This window comes from Tauraco erythrolophus, chromosome 17, assembly GCF_009769465.1.
Source record: "Tauraco erythrolophus isolate bTauEry1 chromosome 17, bTauEry1.pri, whole genome shotgun sequence".
NCBI classification, from domain to species: Eukaryota; Metazoa; Chordata; class Aves; order Musophagiformes; family Musophagidae; genus Tauraco; species Tauraco erythrolophus.
Genome location: NC_141481.1, coordinates 9,842,541 through 9,867,445, shown reverse-complemented (window position 1 = coordinate 9,867,445; position 24,905 = coordinate 9,842,541). Strand labels below are relative to the sequence as shown.

Below are 24,905 nucleotides of genomic sequence, written 5' to 3'. Positions count from 1 at the left end.
ATGAAAACTTCAGAGCTCCCTAGTTTTCAAGCCATTTATTCTTCTCATGTCTTTCTCTTTCATACATGTTGATCTGAGTTTTGGTGTTTTTTTTTCCCCTGCCTTCCTTTTCCACACATCTGAAACCTAAATACAATTAGAGTTTCCATTCTGTGTCCCATGGAGAAACAGGATTTTATCCTATCTGTGCCACAGCCTTGATGAGGAGGGGTTTTCAGTTAGTCCCATGCTTGTTTTCAAATTCAAAGCTTCTAGGGATTGGTGTTAAAATTAGGTATATGGGATAACCTGTGGGATGTGCAAGTTCAGAATATTCATAAAATTTGGGGCCTGAGCCAATATTAGACCACAGACATTTCTTCTCTGCTCCGACTTTTAGTGTGGCTCTGTGAGTCTCCTGCATTTTCCTTCACGGTGGCTGGCCCTGAGTTTTGAATTACAAAGTGATTTCTTCTCCTTAATCCTCATCTCGTTCATTCCTGGCTCTCCTTCCAGTCGGCTGTGGATAACTCTATGTGAGAGATACTACAGTGGTTCCTCTCAGTTTCTGGAGATGAATGGGTATTTATTAACCATCTAGTGAAATGGTAAAAAGTAAGAGGAAAGAATTACACTAGTGAATACTGCGGAGAAACATATCTTCAAATATGTAAAAGACTGCTCTAGAGGAAAAGGTAATAAATTTTTGCCTAGTGTTGTGCTTATAGGCTTAGGAGATAATTTTTAGCAGATATTTTCTGTTCTGTTCACTCTCCCAAGGCACTGCCCCAGCAGCTCAGAGTACAGATAGGACTGATGAACTGTGCTTTGTCTTCTCCTCCCTCCATGAGCAAAGCTCCTCAGTGTCCTGCTGCATTGGACCAAGGGGAGAATCCAAATGACAGAGTCTGTGAGCCAGCCTGGTTCTTGGCAAGCGAGCCTGAGGTGGATGGGACCAATATTTCTCTGAACGGAGCTCTCTGAAGCTGCCTGCCTTTATAAGACTTCACGTATTTCGATCATTAGAAGAAGGTACATCTGTATTTCGCAGGTACATCAACTGCTTGTACCTTCTGCGTCATGTTTCAGAAATGCCACTAGAGGATATTACGTGATGATCTAATAAAGCGTGTTCAGAAATTGAAGACTTCTGAAGCTACAGCAATAGTATTTTCTTCACATATACGCATTTCATTATGTATATCTGGAGCCAATCTGATTTGCTCATGTTCAACTAATAGCTTTTTCCCCAATTTACTTCTTCACTTAAGTGACTATTAATCATGAACTGTTTAATTAGTAACTAATTTGATTCAGGGAAGAAGTTGAAAAGATTTGACATATGCTGTAAAACTTGCACTACTTCTTCCATGGACTTGAGGCAGGTGTTTTGCACAAGAAGTCTTTTTCATAGCCTTGATTGTTGAGTTTTTTTTGTGTGTCGTGTTTAGCATCCTTGATGTGCACAGGAAGACAGAGGCAGAAACTTACCACTTGCTGCTTTTTGGGTGCTTCTGTTCTCACCCTCAACAAGCTGAAGAGTCCTAGTGAGTTAGTAATCATAGGTAGCGTCTTTGAGACTGCACTGACAAAGACAATATGGAGATCGTGTTTTCCTCTAATATGATAGAGCTCGTGTATGTTATTATTGGAGGTGAAATAATAGGGACAAGTCTGAAAAATAATACTTGCATGTGAAATAGGAACAGCTTTTCGGAATATGTTGAGGAGAGAGATTGTGGAGCAGTCATAAATCGTAGCTGAATGATTTGTTCTTGTTACCTTTGTCTTCCCTCCATCTGTAAACCAACATTTTTTTGTGCTTGTGGCATCAAGTGATTTTATGTTGATTGTGGAAGCTTTTTTTGAACAACCTAAGGATGCTGTTAAAGTAATTTAAAATGACTCCTAAGAGAATGAAACAAGGCAAACAGGAGAATTGCAGCCCTGGACTTGAGGAGAACAAGAGTTTGATCTGTTCATGAACCTGCTCAGAAGACTCCCATGGAATATGCTCCTTGCAAATAAGGGAGATCCAGGAGAGCTGAGGAGGTTGGGGTAGACAATCTGCAGAGCAGCTTTGAAGCCTCAACTGTTGTGCAACTCTATCTGTCCCTGAAAATAAACTGTATTGAAAATGGCATCATCTCATATAGCATTCGATGGTAAGATAAAGCTGAATTTGAGAAAAATTCTTCTAAGTCGAGAGTGTGCTGGCCAGTTTTATTGTAAAGCACTTAGAAAGGCATTTTATTAAGTAATATAATAATATGACACAAATGGAAGTAGGAGAACCAAATAAAGCAACACAAATGTGATTTCATTTTAAACTTGTTTTTAAAAAAATTTAGAATAATAATAAAAATGGCTCTGAGAATGTTTCCTGACACATCACAATGGGCTTTTTTCCAGAAATGGGACAAACTTAGTGCTGAGCTTAAATAGTTGCATGCTTAAATAGTAATGTGCAAGTGAGTCTGTTTGCTCCTTTTTGTGTCTTGAGGACTTACTCCATGGCTAATTAAAGATTCTGCAGTTCTGCCTACGGTGGACTGAGTGTCCTTTGGATTGTATTTCTGGTATGTGGAATGTAGGAAAGGCTAAATTTCAATTTGAGTGTCTCCAAGTTATCCAGAAAGTTCTGCATTTTGGATGTTTTGTGGTATGGAAGTAGGAATTCATCTTCATTGTTAAACTGTCTGCCATTTGCCAGCTCTTCCTGTGATGGTGTGTGGCAGGGACAGACGTGTCTCTGTTACTGTGTCTTTCCTTTGGACAATAATTTCTGTGATTGTACCATCTTATACTCACTTTGATGAAGTTCTGCCCAGAAGTAGAAAAGCTGATAGTCTGTTTTGTTCTATAATACATGGCAGTTCATTCGTATGAAAGCAAAAATCAATGGTTTTAGTTTGCAACAGAGTAGATTTTTTGATACTGTGGTCCTACTCTTTATTGCTATGTGGTTTTGTTGAAAATAAAATGTAAATAAATAAGAGTGTGCAAAATTTTGTGGTCAAATACTAATTAAAAGACTGATGAATGTTTTTGTTTTATATATTTAATCATTGTTCTCTTTCAGATGGATATGATGAATATATTTCCTAAATGTTTTTCTTCTGGTAAACTGATTTTTCCACTTGTTTTTAATGAAGCATGACTTCAGTGCTTCAGGTTTTGTCTAATGGTTTGAGCATAACATTCTTGATGTCAGTGCAGTTTTGAGGAAAGATTTTGTTGACTTAATATTGCGGAGGCAGTGGAGGGAGAACAAAGAAAGGAACATCGTTTTGTCTGCATGAATTAACCAGCACTCTGGTGACGCTGTAAACGGAAGGTGTTTGCTGAGTGGCAGCTAATATTAACATTAGGCCTACTAAATTGTAGGCAATCTTAAAGTAATAGTTTCATTTCTGAAATGTTTAAAATTTGAGGAAGTCTGTATATGTGGGCTGTTGTCACAAGGGCTGGAGGTTGGTTCTCAGGTGTAGACATGCATCCTCTTCTCTTGGGTTCTCTGCCAGGTGTAATTGAGAAGGTTATTGTCTGCTGTGTTCCCAAATGGCAACCTGCTGGGCTCTGACCATCCCCTGGCTCAGCGGCTTTTGGGAGAGCATCTCGTCCTGCGTCTCTGACGAGGGACTGAGTCCTCTGAAGTTGTTGAGCTGGGGGTGTTTGCCAACCTGTGTAGCTGGCACTGAGCACAGTTAGGGGGTCCTCACGCGTGGGGATGTGCTGATGGAGAGGGGTCTGTGCATAACTTGTATGTGAAAGAGTTTGATGGGCAGATGTCGGGATCATGAGCTTTTTAGCCAGCCAGGAGTGGGGTGAGGGTGTACCCATACTCGCAGAGAGAGGTGGAGAAAGGACCAGTGACTTGTGGTGCATCTTCATTCTTTCCTTTCATTTATACCTCATCAGCCCACTTCAGCTGAGGATGCTGCAGAATGAGAGCAGCAGTCAGAAACGGGTGATGAGAGTATGAAAGACTGGGAAAGCGGTTATGCTGGAAAACTGGAGATTGGACTTGTCACCTCTTATTCAGCTACTTTTTAAGGTAAACAAGTTGAAAGCGCAGAGTCTAATGAATGAATGGTTTGGAGAAGTTGTTTGGGAGCTGTTGTTTTCCCTGTCTCTGCAATGCAAGAACAAAGGTGTTCAATGAAGCTGAAAGGTGGCAAATTAAAAGCTGATAGAAGAAAATACATTTTCAAGCAATGAAAAAAGCACTGGGATTCATTTCCATCAGAAAACGGGCAAGGTCAGGAATTTATCAGGGTTCAGAAAGAGACTGGATATTTATATGATCAATAAAAATATCCTGAGGAGTTGTGAATGAGAGCTTGTTTTTCAAAAGTATTTATTAAATGTCTTTTTTTTTTTTGAGCTGGGAAGCCCAAGGTGAAGGTGCAACTGGAATGGTGGTAAAGCATCATAATCTTGTAGCTGCTTGATGTGGTCCTTTGTGCCTCGTTCTTAAGCATCCGATTTTAGTCTTCACCATATCTGGATCTCAAGAGGAATGGGATCCCAGGCACGGGAGGTGGTTCATGGTCTTCTCTGCTAGCCTGCACTGATATTTATATGGGATTCAAGTGCCAGCATATGACAAACCTCTGCTAGAGAAGCTGCAATCCAGAGCACCGAAGTGGCACGTTTTCTTTTTTAAATGAAGAAAACTCTCCCAGAAGTGCAGTTCACAAGGTTAAAGAGTAGCTGAGCTTCATGATGTTTACTTGCTATCTAAGAGCAAACCCTGACGATGGCTCCTGATTAAGCTAATGAGACATGTTGTGTGGGTGTTGTCTGAACAGTGCTCTGGGTTGAGAGAATAAACTGGTTTTAAAAATTGCTGAGGAAGTGTTGCCTTGGTGCAGTTTGTGTTTTTAACCTTTTTAGCTGGCTTATATACTCAAATGTTAAAATGATTCTTCATTCATATTTTCAAAGGGTACAATTAAAACAGGTAACTGGCATCATGTGGGTAACGTGAAATGTGTGTTGCATAATACGAATTTAGTATTTTGAGCACATCCAAGTAAATAATAGAGAATTTTAGTTCAAAGTAATGGCTTATTATTGCTTTGCCCTAGATAAATCGTTGGGTGTGATTAAATGCTGTCCCTTAAGCCAGCCCAGTGTTACTGTTGGGAGCACGGCTTGGGTGGGAAATGAGCCTTTATGTTATTATCATTTCAAGAAGAATATGTTAATGTATTCTTTTGCCTTACAGATGGCGTATGTAGTGTGGAAGTTGCACACTGTGCCTCCAGCACTTACCAAAATGCTTTATGGTGTTTGGTCAACAACTGGAGCGTCAGGGCTGAAGTAGGCACTGCGTTTGGTGTTGGGGTTTTTTTGCATCAGGGTGGATCTATGAATACTCTGGACTTCTGGGCAGTTCCCTAGCAGTTATGAGACTAATTGAAGGTAGTTTCCAACAGTTGTTATAGATAAGTAAAAACATTTTAACCCCAGGGTATAGTGGGCAGAAAGGCCTTTTGTATAAATGCCTTCAAGCCTTTGGCTTGCCAACTTGATCAGACACGACGTGGGTGTCTGTAGCTTCACGTGTGTTAAGGTGCACGTTACTTGCTTGCCTGAGACAGTCCTTTTGCAGCAGATATGCAGCCAGACTTTTCCATCTGCTCTGTGCTGTGCCCTCTTCCTAAGGATGCGTCACCGAGCTGCGAGGGCAGGGAGCTGTGTCCGCTCTGCTCACGAGAATCCTTTAGGAGCAACACAGGTATGCTGTGGGCGACCTGGGAGATAACTTGGTGTATAATTTCTGAAACTCTTATTGAAGTCACTGATCTTTTATACCCTGGAGATAGCAGAGGGAATGATTTATGAATTAAGTAAAATATTAGAAATTATTAATATTTTCTAATAAAGCAGTCAGGTGATGTGCGTTCTGAAGCATTAGTTAAAAGCCCTTTTTCTTTGCCTTTTCCAAAAAGCCACAGCTGCCAGGTTTCTAGAGTTCTTGATGCACCGTAAGGGGACCAAGAAATTACTTTTCAAGCTCAGTGGAATGTGCTGTGTTCAGCTGATGGGATGAACTCAGGTCTCTGATTTTTCTGTCTTCTCACAATCTGATGCAAGAGATTTGCCCTCCTGCTTCAGTTCAGTTTTAGCCAGAATACCCCAGGAGCAGAGCCTGGATGAGGGTGTGATTCCTCCTCCTTTATTTTTGCAGAGATAACTGCACTGGCTTAGAGCACAGTTCAGTCTACTTTTCTCCCAAGTTAATGATATTTAAGCAGTTAAAACTGCAGGAAACTGGCTGTTAAGAGATTTAGAGGCCAATATCTGGGTTACTTAGTGTGCAGGAGGAAAAAGAAATCCGAGAGTAAGGAATGAACATAGGGCTGAATTTTTATGTGCTGTAGACACTGGCAGAATAGAAGAATCTGATGCACCCTCACAAAAACTTTCTTTTCAGGCCTGAAAAAGGCTTTTTTTTTTGCTTTTTTTTTTCCTTTTCTTTTCTCTTTTTTTTTTTTCTGAATAGACGAATAAAATATTAGTTTTCTATTGCCAGTAAGTAAGAATTAATACATTTCCTTGTCCGTTGCATACCTTTCCTCTGCCAGCAATAGTAATCTATTGGCTAAGTTGAAGAAGGTATGGTTTTAAGTTTGTTGGTTTTGGTTTTGTTGTGGTTTGTTTTTTTTTTTTTTAAGAAATGACAGTTTTTCAGATGTCAACTGTGCACACGGTGTCAGATACCAGTGTCAGAAAAAGAGTGGCCTTGTGCTGAGGCAGGTGAATAAGGCAGCTGAATTCATGCTTGTGCAAGATTGCCACCACTTGAGCAGCGGGGCTAGGAGAAATGGTAGAAAGAGGAGGGTTTTTTGATTGAAGAGATGAGAAATATAGTGAGATAGAAGAAGCAGCTTGTGCTAGAGATAGGCAGTGGTGAGCATTCCAGTAGAAGGGAGTTAAATGAAGAAAAATCATAAAATTATTTCACGGCAGCAGGAGGTTAGGAAACATAACTAAACATGTTAAACTCACTGTGAAGCAAGAGGACCCCAGGGGTATTTTAGTCAGATAATATTTAGTTTGCTGCAGTGTCAGTTGTATGATTGCTTGTCAGCTGGCATATGTATGTGCTATAAGCAAAATGAGACTTTTAGAGACCATGCACAATTTTCCTGAAGATAGTAAGCAGGGCATTTATCAGGGACAGATTAAGAGAGTTACGGTGCATTTATTTGTCCTGGTCCATTGCCAGGATATAAGGCAAGCTGAGTCCACTGTAGAGAAGCATTGGAGGTGAGGGACAAGAGCTAGAAAGGAAGGACTATAACTCTGGAGAAAAACTTAGGAAATATAAAAGCATGTAAGATATACAGGTGTTAGTAGGTGTGCATTTAAAGCAAGCTGCCTGCTGAATGTTTGTCAAAAGAGCAGTCAGATTGCAGAGTCTCTCCAAAATTTAAGAAATGATGGTTGGGAAGCTAAGAGTGTCTCTGAATGCCTTATTTTGGCACCTAAAATTAGCCTTTGATCATCTTTCTCAGGCTCTCTGTCTGGTTGTGTCTTCTCACGGCAGTTTCCTCAGTGGCTTTCTCCAGACTTCCAACGTTGGGTGGAAAGCTGGTGTTCAACCTTAATGATACAGCGCCTTTCCTAGCAAGAAAATGGCTTCGTTATGAGAGTATTAGGAAAAGTGATGAAAACCATCAATTGTAGAGAAATTGAGAGAGAGCGAGATCCCTAATTCCTGGTTTGCTGTGTGCTTGTGGTTACAGAGTACATCAGTCTTTCTGACCTCTCTTCTGCCTGTTCAGGTTAGACAGAGATGGAGGTACTTGGACTTAGAAAGAATAAATATTTTATTTTTGTTGGAGAAGCCTTGATTGCAGGTCGCAATACATCTGAAGGGCTTCTTTATAGGTTAAATCCATCTTTAGACTCCTGTGATAGCCTTACATTGGCTTGAGGGGCAAAAACGCAAGCAGAGAGTTGATATATAGAAAGTTACATTTGAGACGTAAGAATATTTTGAAAAATCATTCTCTAACATTCTTCTTGTGAGTGCAAGGGTAGTGAAATCTGCTGGATGTTTTTATTTTTATGAAGTTAACGGGTTTTTTTTGTAAATGTTGCTTTAATTGAGGTCTTGAGTGGAAAGTCAATGGTGTGTATATACATATGTGTCTGCAGTCAGTTTTAATTTGCAAAGTAATGTGAAAATAGGTCAGCCACAGAGAGAAATGTTGGGAAAAGGCTGTAGCTGAGACAGAAGCTATTCAGACGTTTGCAAATAGAAAATTTTGGTTTAAAGATGATTAATACAAAAGTTAGGAGTGGTAAGGCAAATGGTTCCACTTTCTTTTCTAATGGTAGTAGGTGCTGCTGTAGACAAGGAGGATTTGAAAAGTTTCTAGTAATTTAATTTTTGCTGGTTTTGTTTGGCATAAAACTCTTGAGTTTTTTGTCTGTTCTAGAAGACTTAACTCTTGTTAGCAGTGCCGCAAGAGTCAGGAGCTGAGAGGATGTAGCTCCCGTTAGATGTGTTCCCATAATAGCAAAGTCTGACTGAATGTGCCTTTAGCCACAGCTCTGCCTTCAGGCCCCTATTTCTTGGGTCTTGCTGTCACTTTGTTTTGACTTTGCCCCCGTCCATTTTCCATAAGGCAGTGGGATGTGAGCATAGCTTTGAAGACAGAAGCCTAATTACAAAGTAAGGCTTAGCAAAGTATCATAGAATCATAGAATGGTTTGGGTTGGAAGGGACCTCAAAGATCACCTAGTTCCAACCCCCCTGCCATGGGCAGGGACACCTTCCACTACACCAGGTTGCTCAAAGCCTCATCCAACCTGGCCTTGAACACTTCCAGGGATGGGGCAGCCACAACTTCTCTGGGCAGCCTAGTCCAGTGCCTCGCCACCTTCAGAGTGAAGAATTTCTTCCTTATATCCAATCTAAATCTCCCCTCTTTCAGTTTAAATCTATTGCCCCTTGTCCTGTCACTACACGCCCTTGTAAAAAGCCCCTCTCCAGCTTTCCTGTAGCCCCTTTAGGTACTGGAAGGCTGCTGGAAGGTCTGCCCAGAGCCTCCTCCAGGCTGAACAGCCCCAACTCTCTCAGCCTGTCTTCATAGGAGAGGTATATCAATTTCTTATCCATTCCTCTGGCCGTCAGATTGGAGCAGAACCTATTAATTGTCAGTAGTCTCCTGTACGTTACCCAGTTAATGCTTTTCCGTGGTGTATAGGGCGGAATCCTGCCGTATCCCCATGAGCTTGAAGTGGGATGCACGTGTTTCATGTCAGGAAGGTGCAAACGGCACCTTCGAGAAGGGGCAGATGCCAACTGACGCTGCAGCCCATTAGTGGTACCTGGTGTCTGTGTTGCTGCACAACGTGAAGGGCTCTGGGCTTCGCTTTCATGAATTTCGTCACCTTGATACAAATTCATTTCTCTAAATTACAGAGATGTTGTTGAATTGTAATCCTCCTCTTTGATAAACACATCACTGAAGTTGAGATTTACCACATTTATTGTTTGCCTTTGTTCAGTAGACAAGTTACCTGCCAAAGAAGGAAATTGGACTAGTTTGATGTTATTCATATTAAGGCTGAGTTGATTGTTTCTTGTCCCTGATTCTTCTCTAGCTGCTTGCAATTTGATTGTTAATGTTTTCTTCAAGTATTTTATGAGATATCAAAATGTTGAAGTAATTTATAATTGCCAGAGTCTGCGTCTCCTCATTCCATCCCTCTTTTAAAGCATTGGATCTGTGCCTCTGTCCTGTTTTTAGGGCCTGTCCTGCCATTTGTGAATTCATCAAAGACAGTTGCTCCTGGAGCAGAGATTACCATGGCTAATTTTTGAAGTACCTTAAGGATGTATTTTGTCAATAAGTCCTGATATATTTACACATTTTCTACCTTTAGATATATCCTGATATATCTAATAAATTTAAATATCCTTTCAGTTATTTCTGTCCATATTTTGGGTAATGTTTCAACACCTCACGCTCCTGATTTTACTACTGTTAAACATCTGGTCAAGCCCCAGTTACCGTCTCCCTCTTTCTGTGTGCGTTTGTATAGCTTAAAGCAAGAAAACATAGACCTCTGTTACACAGTCATCTTTCTCTTTTATTTGTGTTTTTACGAGGAATAGTTAGCTAAATTATACCTGATTGCAAATAGCATCTGTTTGATGTTGAAGCTCCATATTCTTTCTTCAGTCGCAAAATTTTCTCTTATTGCAACTAATTTGGAGTTAGGAGTCTGGAGAGGAAGAGGAGGGGGAAATCTTGCCACTGATTTCCTATAATGAAGCAGTCTATTAACATTCTCCAAAAATTATCATTAATTAAACAAAAAGCTCATCTAACGCTAGGAACAGGAATATTTCTGTACCATCAAAAAAGCACCGAGTGGGAAATATCATTATGATTCTACTTTACAAAGTCTGTCTCCTCTGCCAGGCTCTAACCCGTGCAGAAGTGAGAGAGCGAGCGAGCTGTGCGTTTGGGTTGGGGATTAATAGTTGAAGTTCACTCGTCTGGAAATAAAGCAGATTTTACTGTGACTAGAATCTGTCATTAAAAAGCCATTATCGGAACCGACCGGCACAATTCCTGCTCTTTCATTGCTAATGACAAAACAATCTGTTCTTTAAAAAACAACCACCCTATATTTTCTTTCAGAGAATGGTGCAGGAGACTTACCAGAACAGAAGCTGGGTGAAGAGAGGCAGTTGAAAGATTTATTGATCAATAAACCAGACAATTACAGCTTGTTTATAAAAGAAAAAAAAACAAAACCACCACCAAACCTCGGGCCTGCAAGCAACACTGAGACTCTAATAATGATAACTCTGGCATCCAGCTTGAAACGATAAAAGTCAATAGGAAGATATAGGATTTCAATAAAATTACGACACTAGATAAACTTTACCCCAGGAACAAATTTTCCCTGAGTGCGTGACTGACTTCAGTTAGATTTGTAACTTTAATTTCTTTCTTATTGATTTTTCTTTTCTTTTCTTCAACTAATTAGAAAGTCTGTGGTGAATTGTGTGTGTGTATGTATGTTTGAGGAGGGGCTAGTGAGCGTCAACAGGGACAGGACCTGAGTTTATATGTAAGTATAGAAGGTCAGATGGCTTTTTAATTTTTTTTTTTGCTACATTTTGCTCTTTGGTTGCTTCCAATACACAGCTCGGAGTCACTCTCATACTGCCCAGTGTGCAAATATTTGAAGCTCTGGGCTGCCTTTGGAGTCGTGCGGTAACACTGCTTCAGTGACCAGGGACTTGTTGGTGGGGATGATGATGAATGATGATGATGGTGCTTATGTGAACAGTTCTCAGGATGTGAACAGTTCTCAGGTCTTTTCCTAAAATTAACCCAAAAGACCTGGAGGATCACGCTTATATTACTGCTGTTTCTAAACCACTGATGTGTGAACACTGAGGAAAGAAACTTTCCTTTAGCTTCAAGCTACTCGCCAGCCAGGTTGAATTTTGGCTTAACGTAGAGGGAATAGAGGAGCTGTTGGGAGGACTAGAGAGAAGCTTTATCTTGGGGATGGCATTTTGCAGAGGTTGCCATCCGGTACTTTCCAGTAGCAGATTTTCATGGAATTAGCTCTAGTTTGTGGTTAAAATTATAAAACACGTTTTCTTTTTAGTTATTTATGCAATAGTAGGAGGCATATTTGGTTGGTGAATTGGCTGTTGCTGACAGAAGGAAGAGAAACTGTTCAACCTTTGAAAAAATCACTATCCTTCCTCTTTTTCAAACTTATGTCTCCTCAAACACAGCTGCAAGCTGCAGCACCAGTTTGCTGTGGGGCATTAATTTCCTAGGTTTATAATGAACATCAAAGCCAATTATTCTCTTTTTAGGGCATGTTTAGAGTAAAATGCATTTCTGTTCCGGTGTTGATTTGAAACTGGTCAATTTAAAGAGCACCTGGAAGTGTGGCAGTATAAGGTCCATGGTGAGTTAGCAGAGGTGCCCTGTGCTGGGTAAATTTTGGAAATTCCCAGAGGGACTGCTTTTTAGTAATGCTGATGAATACTCTCCTGATAGAAAGCAAGAAAGCAGAGGTGTTGGAAGAAGGTTAGAGAGGGCATCTGAAAGTTCCTGGGGAGATTTTTGATGGGGCTTGGGGAATATCCTGTCATGTGGGATGAGGAGATACTGCAGCAATTACTAAATTAGGTTTACATTTTAGAGAATCTTTTTAGACAGAGGACTTCTCAACGAGAACTTCGGTTTCCTGCCAAACTAACAAGATGTTTAGGAGGGAGGGAAAAGCTTTCAGTAAGTGCTCTTGATGGGGAGGAATTTAAAAAATGGAGCTGGGGACCACTTGTTGGAAGCTGAGAATTGATTTTATTACAGTATTAATATTTAGAAATAATTAAAGAGGAGAACTAAATTCCAGGATCAAGTGTTTAATTGTACCGCCCTGTATTTTGTCACTTCTTTTTTTTCCTAATACATCTTGTGCTGTGTTTTCTGCGTGTGTTTTTTCTTGAGAAATTTACTCTTCCTTTAAGAGAAAGGCTTTGAAGGGTGTGGTCTGTAGTTGATTTTAGGGGAAAGACAGCCTATAGGGATGTCCTGCTCCCATGCAGTTTTCCCATCCTAACATGAAAGCAGAAGTTTGTCCTCCTTGCAGCTGAACAGCTCGGGGAACTGCTAGGATCTTGCTGGGATGACTCGAATCACCTAATATTCAGCAGTTAATTGGAAGCCAAGTGTGATGGGAATTGCCAGGGGTCCTGTTTGCTGTTGAAAAAATGCTAAGGATTTTGAGACTGTCCTGCTGTAATAGAGAGAATGTTGCAGTGTTAAATTATCACATCGATGAAAGATGCTTAGTAGAAAATTAGGATAGCAGAGCGGCTAGGAGTACAGAGAAAGGGAGAGGGTGCTGTAATTGCAGATCTAATTGCAACAACATGCAAGGATCAAACCAATACCTTTGCTAAACACTGTCATTATGTTCCCTTCTGTGCTCTAGACAATGATTCTGCAATAAATGGGGAATGAAAGTCATCTCCTGAGCAAAGGCAGTTTGCCTTATAGAGTGCGTGCTGGGTAACTGGGTGGTGTGTGTGTATGGTGGAGGGGGAGGAGGAGGATGGAGCGATCCTGTACTGCTGCCATTCTGCTAAACGCGTTCACTACAAGGCAGGTGTGGTGTGGCTGGGTTTGGGTTTTCTCCTTCTGTAGTAACATGGAAGTATTTCCTTTCATATGTCTATCAGATGAATAATTCTTTCTAAACTATGGCAAAACCTGTTCTTTCTTTGGAAAAATGTTTGTCTTCAGTCAGGCCTGAACAAGGAGCTAGTAATAGCTTCTAGAGCTATTTATGTTAAAATAATGTTTTACAGCCTCAGGCTGTCCTTTGGTTTTGAGGTTCTGTTACCTGCTGACCAGCCCAACCATCTTGGTTGACCTTTCAATCCATGACATGCCCTGAACACACACTGTACCTCTGGCAGTGCTCCTCTTCTTATCTTCACACTTTGAATTTGAATCTTCCTTCTCTTCCCCACGCACACGCTTGCTATCCGTGTTCAGTCTTTGACCTTTAGATTTTGGAGGAGGAGATAATCTTTGTGTACAGGCTTGCTCGGCTGAGTGGTTAACATCACCGTCACTATCTGAAATACAGCCCTTTCATTTGGGGGTGGGGACAGAGGGACCTATTTTTCTATCCTGGCGATTCCTGATTTCCCTTGGACAGCAGAATTCCAGGGAAGCGTTTCAGCACAGCCAAGCTGGGTTTATGAAGTCCTCCAGGTTCGATGTAGTGGCAGTGTCCTGGTCTGGATGTGAACTTCCCAGCTATAAAGCTGATTGATCTAATAATAATATTTTGGATGTTTGCGATGGCAGAATTCACACGAGATAACTGGTCTGTCCAGAGCTCTTGAGCTTTTCAGTAATGGGGTGAGGTAGCAAACTTCAGCAGTGAAAGGGAGGCAGCACCGTCAGATTTCCTGGGAGTTTTTGCTCTTTGGATTTATGCCGGGGACCTTTGCTTCTTTGCCCTTGTTCTGTAGCCTTGCAAGCATCCAGGTTCTTCCATGCAGCCAAAAGATAAAACACTTCATCAGCTGGCTAATCCCTGTATGCGTTGCTGTAATCTCCTTCAAACACACCTGACTTCTTGAAATTTCCAGCCTTTTGTCCCCATTCTTCTTCCCCGTCAATGCCTTGGAGGTAAGTGTTAGGTGCTGTCTGAAGCTGGGAATACATTCGGAAATACTTCAGCCAGGAGCCCGCACAAAAAGTTTCACCTTTAGGTTTCAGCCCAGGCTTTATACTTGGGAATGCGCACGCTCCCAGAGAAGGGAGAGGGATCCTTCTTTTTGTCTTTCTGTGCAAATGCCTGGTTATACTTGCCAGCAAAGAATGAAGTGAGCCAAACACATTGTCTGCGAGATACTAACCTCTGAGAAAATATTTATTATAAACACTGAGCGTTGCAGTGTTTAACGAGTGATAAGTCACATACCATTTAGAGGATATTTGCTCTCAGCCACTTTGTTTGTTGTCAAATCTGTTTCATTTCTGTTGTGACAATTCTGTTCCTTCACTGCTGGAACTCTTTGGCAGGAAAAATGTCAAGTACTACACTAAATTTTTTGCTGAAGAAACCCATTCAGCCATGTTGAATTAGAATAGTGTCTCCAAAAAGAAGGCAGGCTCTCTTTTCAGTTGCCATCTGCATGTTAGAGTGTGTGCATGTTGCTTTCCTGCAAGGGATACGTGGCTTTATATACACAAGACAGTCCAATTGTTCAGTTTTCAGAGCAGCAACTTTTTTTTATTAGAACTGTGTATTCATCTGTGGCTTGATGCCGATACGAAGACGATGAGTGTATATCCATCAGGGTTTCTTTGCCGTGTAAAAGAACGGTGGGCAAAAATGTAGAATATTGTTCTGGGAACCCTGTCCTCAGAGTGAGGTTAGGGGCTTTATTCCTAACAGTGGTTTCTGTTTTTCCCGACAGGAGCGTGATGGGATGCGAGCAATTCTGGAGTCGTACGACAGCGAACTGACCCCTTCGGAACACTCGCCCCAGCTGAACCGGCGTATGCGTGAGGCCGAGGAGATGGTCCAGAAGCTGCATGCTCATAACACCGAGCTGGAGGTAATAAAGAAGCATCATGCTCTAACCCCAGGGGTGAAGTAGTTGAGACCTTTAAGATTGAATTGCCTAGTGATGTGATCTGCTCTCACAGAAGACAGGTTTGCAAAATTCAGGCTTCAAAATTCCAGGATCAATAAGACCCACGAGTTATTATTCTGCACCTGAAGCTGGCAGAAGCCAAGAATAATTATCTTTGGGTGTGATGAGTGAGCTTTGTGTTAAGCATAGCTGTACTGCACAGCTGTACAGCTGTGAGTGACAACTAGTCCCTGCAGGTTAAAGGGTTGTGTAAAGGGGTAATGAAACGTAGCAGGTGTGGTGTCTTCTCTGGGGTCTAGTCTAAGTGATCCGCTGTATCACACGTGTAGCAAGGTGTAAGTGAGTGTGTGTTTATAAGAGCTTTACTCTAAGGGTGTAAAGTAAAAGTAAAGTATGTGTCTGCTGTTAATTCTTCACTTCTTGGCATTGGGCCTGAAAACCCCAGAATACCAGTAACTCTGTTAAATGCTTTTTACTAGATTTTCTCTAAGAAAAAACATTCTTTCCAAAGATAGAAGTGTTTCTTGAAGGAACTCTTATATTATTTTTAGTTCTCTTTGAAAATTTGTAATCTGAAACGTTACTGTAATGAGGTAAACGTTAACATGCATTTGCCAAATAGTTTCCCTCTCTCTGTTCTTTCCCATAGTGGAATGGGCTTTATGGTCATGAGTTGAAATATTTGGAATATGTCTGTGATCTTAAAGCTTGGCAGTTTTATTGCATAGGCTTTACAATAGTCATAAGTGTGTGAGTTTTCCTTTCTTCATGCCTAGTTCCACCATTATATAGATTTATAGATGCGATAATTCAAATCGAGTAGAACTTGTAGAAATTGATACTCCTCACATTCATGTTCAAGCCATAGAGTGGATTGTCGCACTGTGCACAAACCTCTGTTGCTTTTGGCATCCTTAAAAATACTCTTTTCTTCTCTTGGTAAGTGGGGACTTCAGGCAATACTGGCTCCGATGACCTTTAAAGCCTTAGCAAGCAGAGCGGCATAGTGTGGTACACATCAGTATCATGCTATGGATCCACTTCATCCCTGTTTCTCAGAAAAGGAATTTTGTAAAGTTTTGGGCACATTGATAGAGAGTTTAGCTGGTAGCATCAAATGAAATGGAAATTTGCCTGAATTTGTCTATCTCAGAATGTTTCTCTGTGTTGTCTTTTGATTACCATATTGCTTACCAGCAGAGAGCAGGATTAGATGGCGCTGACATAAAGTGATAGGTGGATATTTTATCCTATTTTCTTAGGTGTTTCCAACAGTGGCTACTCTTTGAGTAGCAAATTACCTTTTCTTCTTCAGGTTAAAGCATGGAAGAGTGTGGGAACTGATGACTACGCCCCTCTAATTATTTATAAGGAACAAATGTTAAGTTTGTTTTCATGGATATGGATTAAGGGCTACATGGAAAATTTCAGAAGGGAGCTGTGTTCCCTGGAGGTTTGTTTTGTGTGATGTCAACCTTTAAGCCTTTCAAAGACTTTGCTAGAGGCAGGATTCAAAGACCTGATATTCCCCCTGTGAAGTAAGATTTTATGCTTCACTTGATTGTGTCTGCCTTTCTGACTGCAGTGTTGACTGCTGAATCCCATCTATTTTAAAATTTTGGGGGAAAGTTTTTTGTTCTAGTAAAAATCTGAAAACTGGAAAGGGAAATTGAGGTACAGGCAGGACTCCTGGTGCCTCATCATCAGGAGCAGCAGCTGTAATCAACTGCCTGTAGATCAAAGAACTGGTCGATAGCAGCTATTAATAACTTCTAGCATAATGCTCTGCACCCTCCCAGCTCTGCTGAGCCTCTGTACAAATTTTAGAAATGTTGACACCTGCATGACTCATCTCACAAACAGAGGAGACAGCAGGAATGAGGCGCCTTGGAGCCTCAGTTGTTTTTGAGATGTGGGAGAAACAGTCTCTGATGGGGAGGGCTGGGAAGAGAAGGAACAAGGGAGCTTCGATGTGTTTAAGTCAGTATGGTTGGGGTGTCCCGGGAGCCCCTGGTGTGGCGTGGATGGGCTTGGGAGTGTTTGCAGCACACAACTAGCTTGTAGAGTAGCACGAAAGAATGAGCAGAGCCCGTCTGTGAGCATTGTGCACGTGGCAGCAAAGCAACAACGTGCACAACTAGTTCGATGAAATCCAGGTAAGGTCTGGGGAGGCTGCAAAGAGATGAAGCGATGGTTCTGAGCTGAAAAGACCAGGCTGACACTATTACTTTTTGCTGCGCTAAGTTGGTTAAGGAGTGGAAAACAACGAAGATGACTAATCAACAGAGGATGTAGCACTGTAGGTAACCACAGTTATGCCCACAGAGGAGTGGATCTGACGTCTCGACGTACACGGGGAACACTGTGTGGCTGTTGCAGGAGCAGCCCATGTGCAGTCCCGGTGCGATGCGTTCTGCTGGGGAGGCTGCAGCTATCGCTGTGCTCCGAGAGCATCTTGAGTTTTAAAAAGCCCTTGTAGCCTCTGAGGCAAATGCATCCTCTTTCATTACATTTTCTAGCTTCTGCCTTTCAGCGTTGTTCATAAACCTTAAAATTCACACCATGCACCATGTCTCTCCTCCCTGACATCTTTTATCACAGTTTCTTTCTTTTTTTTTTTTGTTACCGAGTACTTAATTTACCAAAATCTTCCTGTGCTCCCTGGCAGAGCGCCCTTTGATACTTTTTTTTCGTTTCTTCTGGCTGCCCTAATCTGTTACCAGCAGCTCCACCTCTGAACAAGCCATAGAGAGAAGAAGTGATGTTCTTAGCAGGGATTTTTCTTTAAAAAAGGAGATTTTTCCCATCCTTTCCAGCAGCAGCTGTGTGTGAGGCAGGAAGCTCTCTGGTGAAGACAGAGTAGTAGTGATAACGCAGTAGGAAAGAGGAGGAAGCCACATGGGACTAGGAAGATTTTGGGCTGAAGCAACAGCTTTTAACTCATTAGGGAGACGAGGTCTCTGATAAGTCCTTTGCTTGATGTATAAATGGAGGTGGGAAGCTGTTTAAAAGAACACAGGGAATGAGAGAGGAGTGTGTAAGCCCTGGAGGGTTGCGTGTGAGTAGTTTATTGATGTATGTTGGGAGGATGGAGTTAGGTGATACACGGAATTGTGCCCGACTCCCTCGTTCCCCAGCCCTCGCTGGGCAGGACGGCTGCTGGGAGTGCAACTGCCTCTGCATCACTGGGATCGCCTGGATTACAAGCAACTTTCCAGAAATTGAAATACAGAAGGATGCTTTCATCCCGGATCGCTTCAGAGATGCAATGTCACTGCAGAGGAACTAGTCCTACCAGAGCCCGATGGTGCAGAGGACTGGAAGACAAAGAAAGGATGATGGGGAACTTTTTAAATCCCCTTCGTCGATGACTGATGAGAAAAGCTGGATCTGTAATGCAGGGACATTCAAACAGGTAGTCTGGGCCTGGAAATGATTGCTGTATCCTCCCCAGGGCTGCTCGCCTCCAGCCCGACCCCGTCCTCCACCGTGCTGCTCTGGCTGGAGAGGTTCAAGAAAGCACTTTAGGGAGTGTTGAATGTAAAGCAGCGGGAAGATGCAAAGAAAAATGCCATCTGAAATGGGGGCTGGAAAAGCAAGCAGGCTGTGTCAGCCTATTTCACGTGGTTAATGAAGTGACACTCACCATCTTTTTAAAAGTGTGTTTTGGAACTGTAGAGGGAATGAGTTTGTCCCTGGCCAGCCTGCTATAAATACTTGAAATAAACAGAATCGTAGCTGTATTTATATCACAGCATGAATTTTTGGTTTGATACTGGTGATATTAACAGTTTTCTTGCCAGTCTTCGTTAACTTTTCCTACCTTAGTTCCCACTTCTGGTTTCAAGGTAAATGTGACAAAACAAGCTTCTGTGCATGCAGCAGCTACCGTGAAAAAGCTCTGATGTGGAGTCTAGTGTTTGAAAAGTTAAATTCAGCTGCACAAAAGAGAAATCATCACAAATACAACTCCATTAATAGCGATTTTATTACAACACACTTGGCTCCTTATAAAACTTTAATGAAGAGAGATTTGCAAGGAAGACTCACGCTGACACCTTCAATGGTCTCCAGCATTTTTTACATTGAGAGATTTACACTGTCTGTGAGCACCATATGTACTCTAATCAGTTAATTATGAGCCTGACAGTTTCAGCACATGAAATGCCTTATGTTCTGTGTTTTTGTTCCACCACGGGCATTACTGGTGACCTCAAAACTCATTGACCAAATATTGTCACCTTATCTGCACCTGGTAATTGCAGCGCATCTGCTCGAAGTGAAAATTGGGCATTGCTGAATCTTGTGGTGTTAGTCACAAATCTGCTCCTTGCAAAGGAAGTTACTTAGCGGTCACCCCGGTGTTTAAAGTGCTTAAAATTTATGTTCCAATGCAATAAAATGTTTATTCGAGCAGTTAACAGTTCCTCCGTGTCTCTCACCTAGCTTCCCCCATCAGTGCTATTCCACTTTTTACCTTCTGTTTTTTTCTCTTTGATCCACACTTTGTTTATTTTACTTTATCCCTCCTCTGCCGAATTTCCTCTCCCCCTCCTAGGTAAATTTGCTTCTTTACATAGAAGGGGTTTCTCTGATGATGGGAACTTTACAGAGAAATTTCCTCCCATCTGTGCAAGGTACAGAAGAGTTTGTTTTAATTTTCAGATTTTCTCTGCCTGCTTTCTCTGCCTCTCTGCTGCCATCCAACCTTTCTGCACTGTTTTTTCCCGGTGACAACTGTAAGAAGCAGTGAGAAGATTACTCTTCTCGCTGCGAATGTCCATAAGGGTCACTAGAGCTTTCCTGCCACTCCAGAATGGCGTATGTTTCACTTGCCCAGACTTCTGCTGTCATCGTAGCATCTTATCTGTGACTCATGTGGGAGAGAACAGGCTCTCTCTGGAGATGATGCTAATGTGCTCCACGCATCAGCTACCACTGATTGCTGAAGCAGTCACAGGGCTGGACATCATCTTCTGACAAAGCAAACACCTTGTCGAAATAGCACTTTGAACCTGAACGCTTTGGCATCTCTTGGCAGACTCGAGCCTTCCTGGGAACCACTGCGGTCCTTTGCGTTTCGTTTCTTTTCTAAAGGAGAGTAGGTCAGGCTCTGGCTCCGTGTCCTCCGGCAGTCCTGCAAAATGGATTATCTTGGGTTCTCTTTTCTTTCACATTTCATCTTCCTTCAGGCCCGTGTGGCCTTGTCAAGTCAGGGAGCCATTAGTTTCCTCCTCTCCCTTTTACACCTGCCACTGGCTGTGTTTTGGGAGAGCACCTTGCAAATAACCATCGTATAAATGAGGAAGTCAAGTCACGGAGGGGCTTAATGATTTGTTAAAGGTGACAGTCCCTGCTCTGTGGAAGAAGAGCACCTCTTAAAACTGGTTGATGCTGCAGCAGAGCCTGTCTCTGCGTGTCTGAGACTTTGTTTGGTCGAACTAGATTTTGAAACTCAATTGCTATTAATTTTTTGAGGAGCTTCCCCATTTTTCATTTGTCTGGAAAGTCAGTAATTGCTCAAGGGAAGTAGTCCATGGCACTGCTTTCTTCTGGAGGTATTCAGCACAAACCAGCATTGTTTTCACTACAGGTAGGTTTTTACAGCTATTTTTAGTGTGTGGATGCTCTGACAGTTTAAGAGTGGCTTTAACTCGCCAGTTCCTAGGGACCACAGCTCACTGGAAGCAAGCCTCCATCATTCTCAAGAAATGAGAATGTCCTGGCACCAACTTGCATAGGGTAAATTAAATCATTAACTAAGACAATATCTGTATAGACAAGCCCCAAGAAAAATGCCCCCAGTTGCACAACAACGAGCAGCTGTAAGGATCCTTCTGCTGCTCTTGGCTGCATATTGAAGTGCATGGGACAGAAAAGCGTTTTCCAGCTCTGCTGCTCTCTTGTGCTTCAAGTGCAGTAAGAACAAGGGGAGATGTTGTAATTGTCATCACCTCTTGCTGAGAGTCACGCTTCTGATGTAGATGCAGTCCGTGACACTGTGCCCCCAGTTCTCTTACTGACTAGATTGTGTCTTGACTCTCTCGAAATGTAAAAATTTCTAGTAATGGTAAATAAAAATTGTCGCCTGAGCTGGCAATGCAGGGAGTTTAGGATGGACTTGTGCTGTCTGAAGCGTTTCAATCTGCGGGAAGCGCACCTAGCCTAGGTGAGACCGTGCTAATACCAGCAAGCTGCTGTCTGGGTGTGATGCTCAGAGGACGTGGGAATACTCCTGTACAGCCCCAAGCAGGTTCATTGATAGCAGCAACAACAAGATTCCTCCCTCCCACCCAACTGTGCTCCCCTTAAAATGCTCTTGGCATGAACAAATCCTCCTGCAACCTCTTCTGGTGATGTTACGAATAACCAAGCACAAGCAAGGCTTGACCTAGGGAATTTGGATTAGCTTCAGATGTACCTGGCTATAGGAGACAAGAGAAACAGGTGAACTGGGTTTAAATTCCTACAGAAGATTTAAAATTGGGTTCGTTCTTAGTAAAGTTTTGGAAAGAGAAGATAACTGATGTGCAGTTATGAGTCATATTTACCACAATAGAACAGGGGAGAGCGTTTCATATGGTGTTGAGAGCTTCAAAATGCTTTACACTGGAGAGCTGGCATGCCTGTGCCTGGAGATACAGGCTCTGCAATTAGATGTCTTTAGGTGGAGGAGGAAGCAAAAATACATTTGGAGTGGGAGCAGTGGCCCCATCGGTGGCAAATGGCAGCAGACAAAGACATGGCATGGAAGAGCTGCTTTTGTGCAGTGTGGTGCAGATCACCTCCTGCTGCGGGTGTGCAGCTGTGGGAGCAGGGGCTGGGATCGGGGCGCGAGTCGCACAGTGGTAACACGTCTTTTCCCTCACAGGCGGAAGACGGAAGGAAATAAGGCAAATTAAGCATCTCTGGGGAATGAGGTTAGGAATAGGTAGCTGCTAGCTTTTCAAAGGGAAGGCTTTGAAAATGTGGAAATATGTTCTTATGTCTTATGTCAGTCTCTATCACTTGCTGTTGCAAAGCAGGCAGTGGGGAGGGAAGGGCTGGGGGGGTCAGCAGGGAGGCTGCTGGGCAGGTTCCTCCGGTGCTTCCACTGCTTTTCAGTGTCACTTTCCACAATTACAGATTTATTTATTTTTTACAATGTTAGAAAAACATTCAACAAACAAAAGACAAACTGCATTCTGCATTTAATTCAAAGATTTAACCTCTTTGAGTCTTTTTCCAACCTGGAAAGCGTGGTGATTTCTTCATCCTGCTGGTCTCATCCATGTGAACTGTGCAGCTACAGCCTATCTCACTGCTGTGCCACATGTCTGATGGTGGGCTTTGTCTTTGGGGGTTGTCGAGTGATCCTTGGATGGGAATGATTGAAGCTTCCCAACAGCTTCCACGGTACGTGATCTGTCTCTGGACCAGGGTGATGGGATCCCATTGGAGGCAATGCCCCATGCTCCAGAGAACTTCCAGCCCAAAGTTGCCTGAAGTGTGTAGTATGTGTTCTTGTGGCTCACCGCCAGATAAGTATTTTGGTGCCTGGCTCACTAAGGATGGGAAAATTGGCCAGTCCTGGCTAATTTCTCTCCAAACTGAAAACCAGGTTCATTTATGTTGGATTTCTCAGGTGCTCTCAGGCCAATGCATCTCATCTTTTTTGAACTGTATTGATGATTCAGGCTTCAGTGCCAGTAAAGATGTAAGGTTGATGTTAAATGTCTCCTCATTATTAAAACTGCTATTCAGGAACATTCTTACATTAGTGAAAGCTTTAACAGCTCATGGAAACCAAGCAATTCTGGGGGAGAAAGAAGGTAAATATCTTGTGGAAAAAAAAAGTAAAAGCTAAGATTGCACATCGGGATAATGTTTTACACGAAAAATGCCATGGAAATTTTAGCTATTCCCTAATTCTGCGTTGTATTAATGACATTAAATAGTGCTTGTCTGAGTGTCTTAAGAGATGTTCTCAACTTATTGAGATTTGTTGATTTTAATAATTATTGGATTTGAATTCTGTGATTCGTAGTGCTTCATTTCAGAATAATTACATAATCTCTGCATAATTTAAGATTTAAAGTATGTATTTGTAAGTGTTTTTGTGTCATCTTTTAATTCATGATGATGATCTGCTGTAGGAAAGAAGGATTAATATTTTTAACTATTACTTTCTATTAAAAACCATACTGTAAAGATTCCAAAGATTTCCTACAGGGCCTCCACGCAGGCTTGTTACATGGCTCAACACATTTCTGCCCACTGGGTTTCTATGGGCTCCAGCTCCAGAGTTTTGTTGAAATCCCGTTACCAAATAGTTATAATGTATAAACAGAAAAAGTGCTTTGAGAAAACAACATCAACAGAAGCTTGTTCCCATGCTCCTGTGAATCCTAACGCTCCGGCTCTTTGCAGTTTGCAAGGGTTGTAAGGTCCACTGTAATACGCTTAATACTTCGGTTATTGTGCAATTAGAACAACAGTAGTTACTGTCTTGGTTTTCTTTTTGAAGCCCATTGATTCTTTATTTTGACCTTAATTACCAGTAGTAGAAGAGGTGTTTCTTCAGGGAACTAATTAGTCTAAAAAGCCTGGTTCAGCACAGTGCTTGAGCACGGTTAGTTGAATGATGCCTAAATGCAACAGTCAATTGCAATGGTTTTATTTCGGAACATACGTAATTATTCACCCTTAATACTTCCCCATAGTTACGAGTTGTATTTGCTCCCGTACGTTCGCTCTGTCTTTCCCCATGGACTGGTTTGTCCATAGGCTGCAGCGTTTCCGTTTCCCTGGTTTGGTTTCATATTAAGGTCATGAATTAGAGTACGGCACCATCGCAAGTCGTAACTTGAACAGAATTTAAAGGAAGGTGGCTGGAATTCTCTCTTTATTTTTCTCGTTTTCTTTTTCACTTAAATGTGACTAGCCTACTAATATTTGGAAAAGGCTGGGAAGAGGAGAAGTGAAAAAGCCAGCTGATAGCGGTTTTCAGCAAGCTGTGAGTGAAAACGAAGCTGTTGATATAGATCTCCTCTGTTCAGGGGTGGTCTGAGTAAATTGTAAGGAAAAATTCCGTTTTCTCAGAGGCTTTGCAATTTATCTATTTGCTTTAATCAGTGTTAATGTCAAATGTGCTTTGATTGTGCTAAAAGCTTTTCAGCAAAACAAACTGGAAGTCCTGCATTTTGGAAAAAGCCACAGTTCCTGTAATGCAAGTTGTATTGGTTTTCTTTTGAATTGTATTTATGCTGTTTAATAAAACAGGCAGCACTGCTGTACAATACATGTGCCATGAATCCAACTGTGGTGACAGTAACGTAGATACGAAGCGCATGGCACATCGATTCGACGTATTGAACTGATTTATGTTTCCAATCTCTTTAAATGGCTATAATGGCTAAAGCTTTGACAGATGTGTACTCAAATTTCAGTTCTATTCAAGACCACATTAAAAACGGAACTGATTTCTGGTTTAAAGCATTGATTTTTATCTATTCCGTGTTCTCTTGCCTGCATTCCACACGTCAGACTCACAAACATGAGTGCTTGTAACATCAACTTTACTTCCTTCTGGAAAATTGTAGAAACAGCTTATTTTCCATTGGAAAGCAGATTCTTGGAAGAGTTGCTAAACCTAAATATTTTTAATTTTTAAAGGAGTCAACAAGAAGCTTGAAAGATTACATATTACACTATTATTGCTGTATAAAAACCCAGTGATATATTCAGTAGCTGTGAA

The 24,905-nt window shown here is 41.8% G+C and overlaps 1 protein-coding gene across 1 annotated transcript in view; it reads left to right on the top strand.

The window, feature by feature from the left end:
- Positions 1 to 24,905, top strand: part of MAD1L1 (mitotic arrest deficient 1 like 1) — a 384,548-nt gene that overhangs the window by 153,932 nt on the left and 205,711 nt on the right. The window contains 1 exon segment of the mRNA XM_086622170.1: positions 14,990 to 15,130. Within this exon segment, the coding sequence (XP_086478296.1) occupies positions 14,990 to 15,130 (141 nt within the window).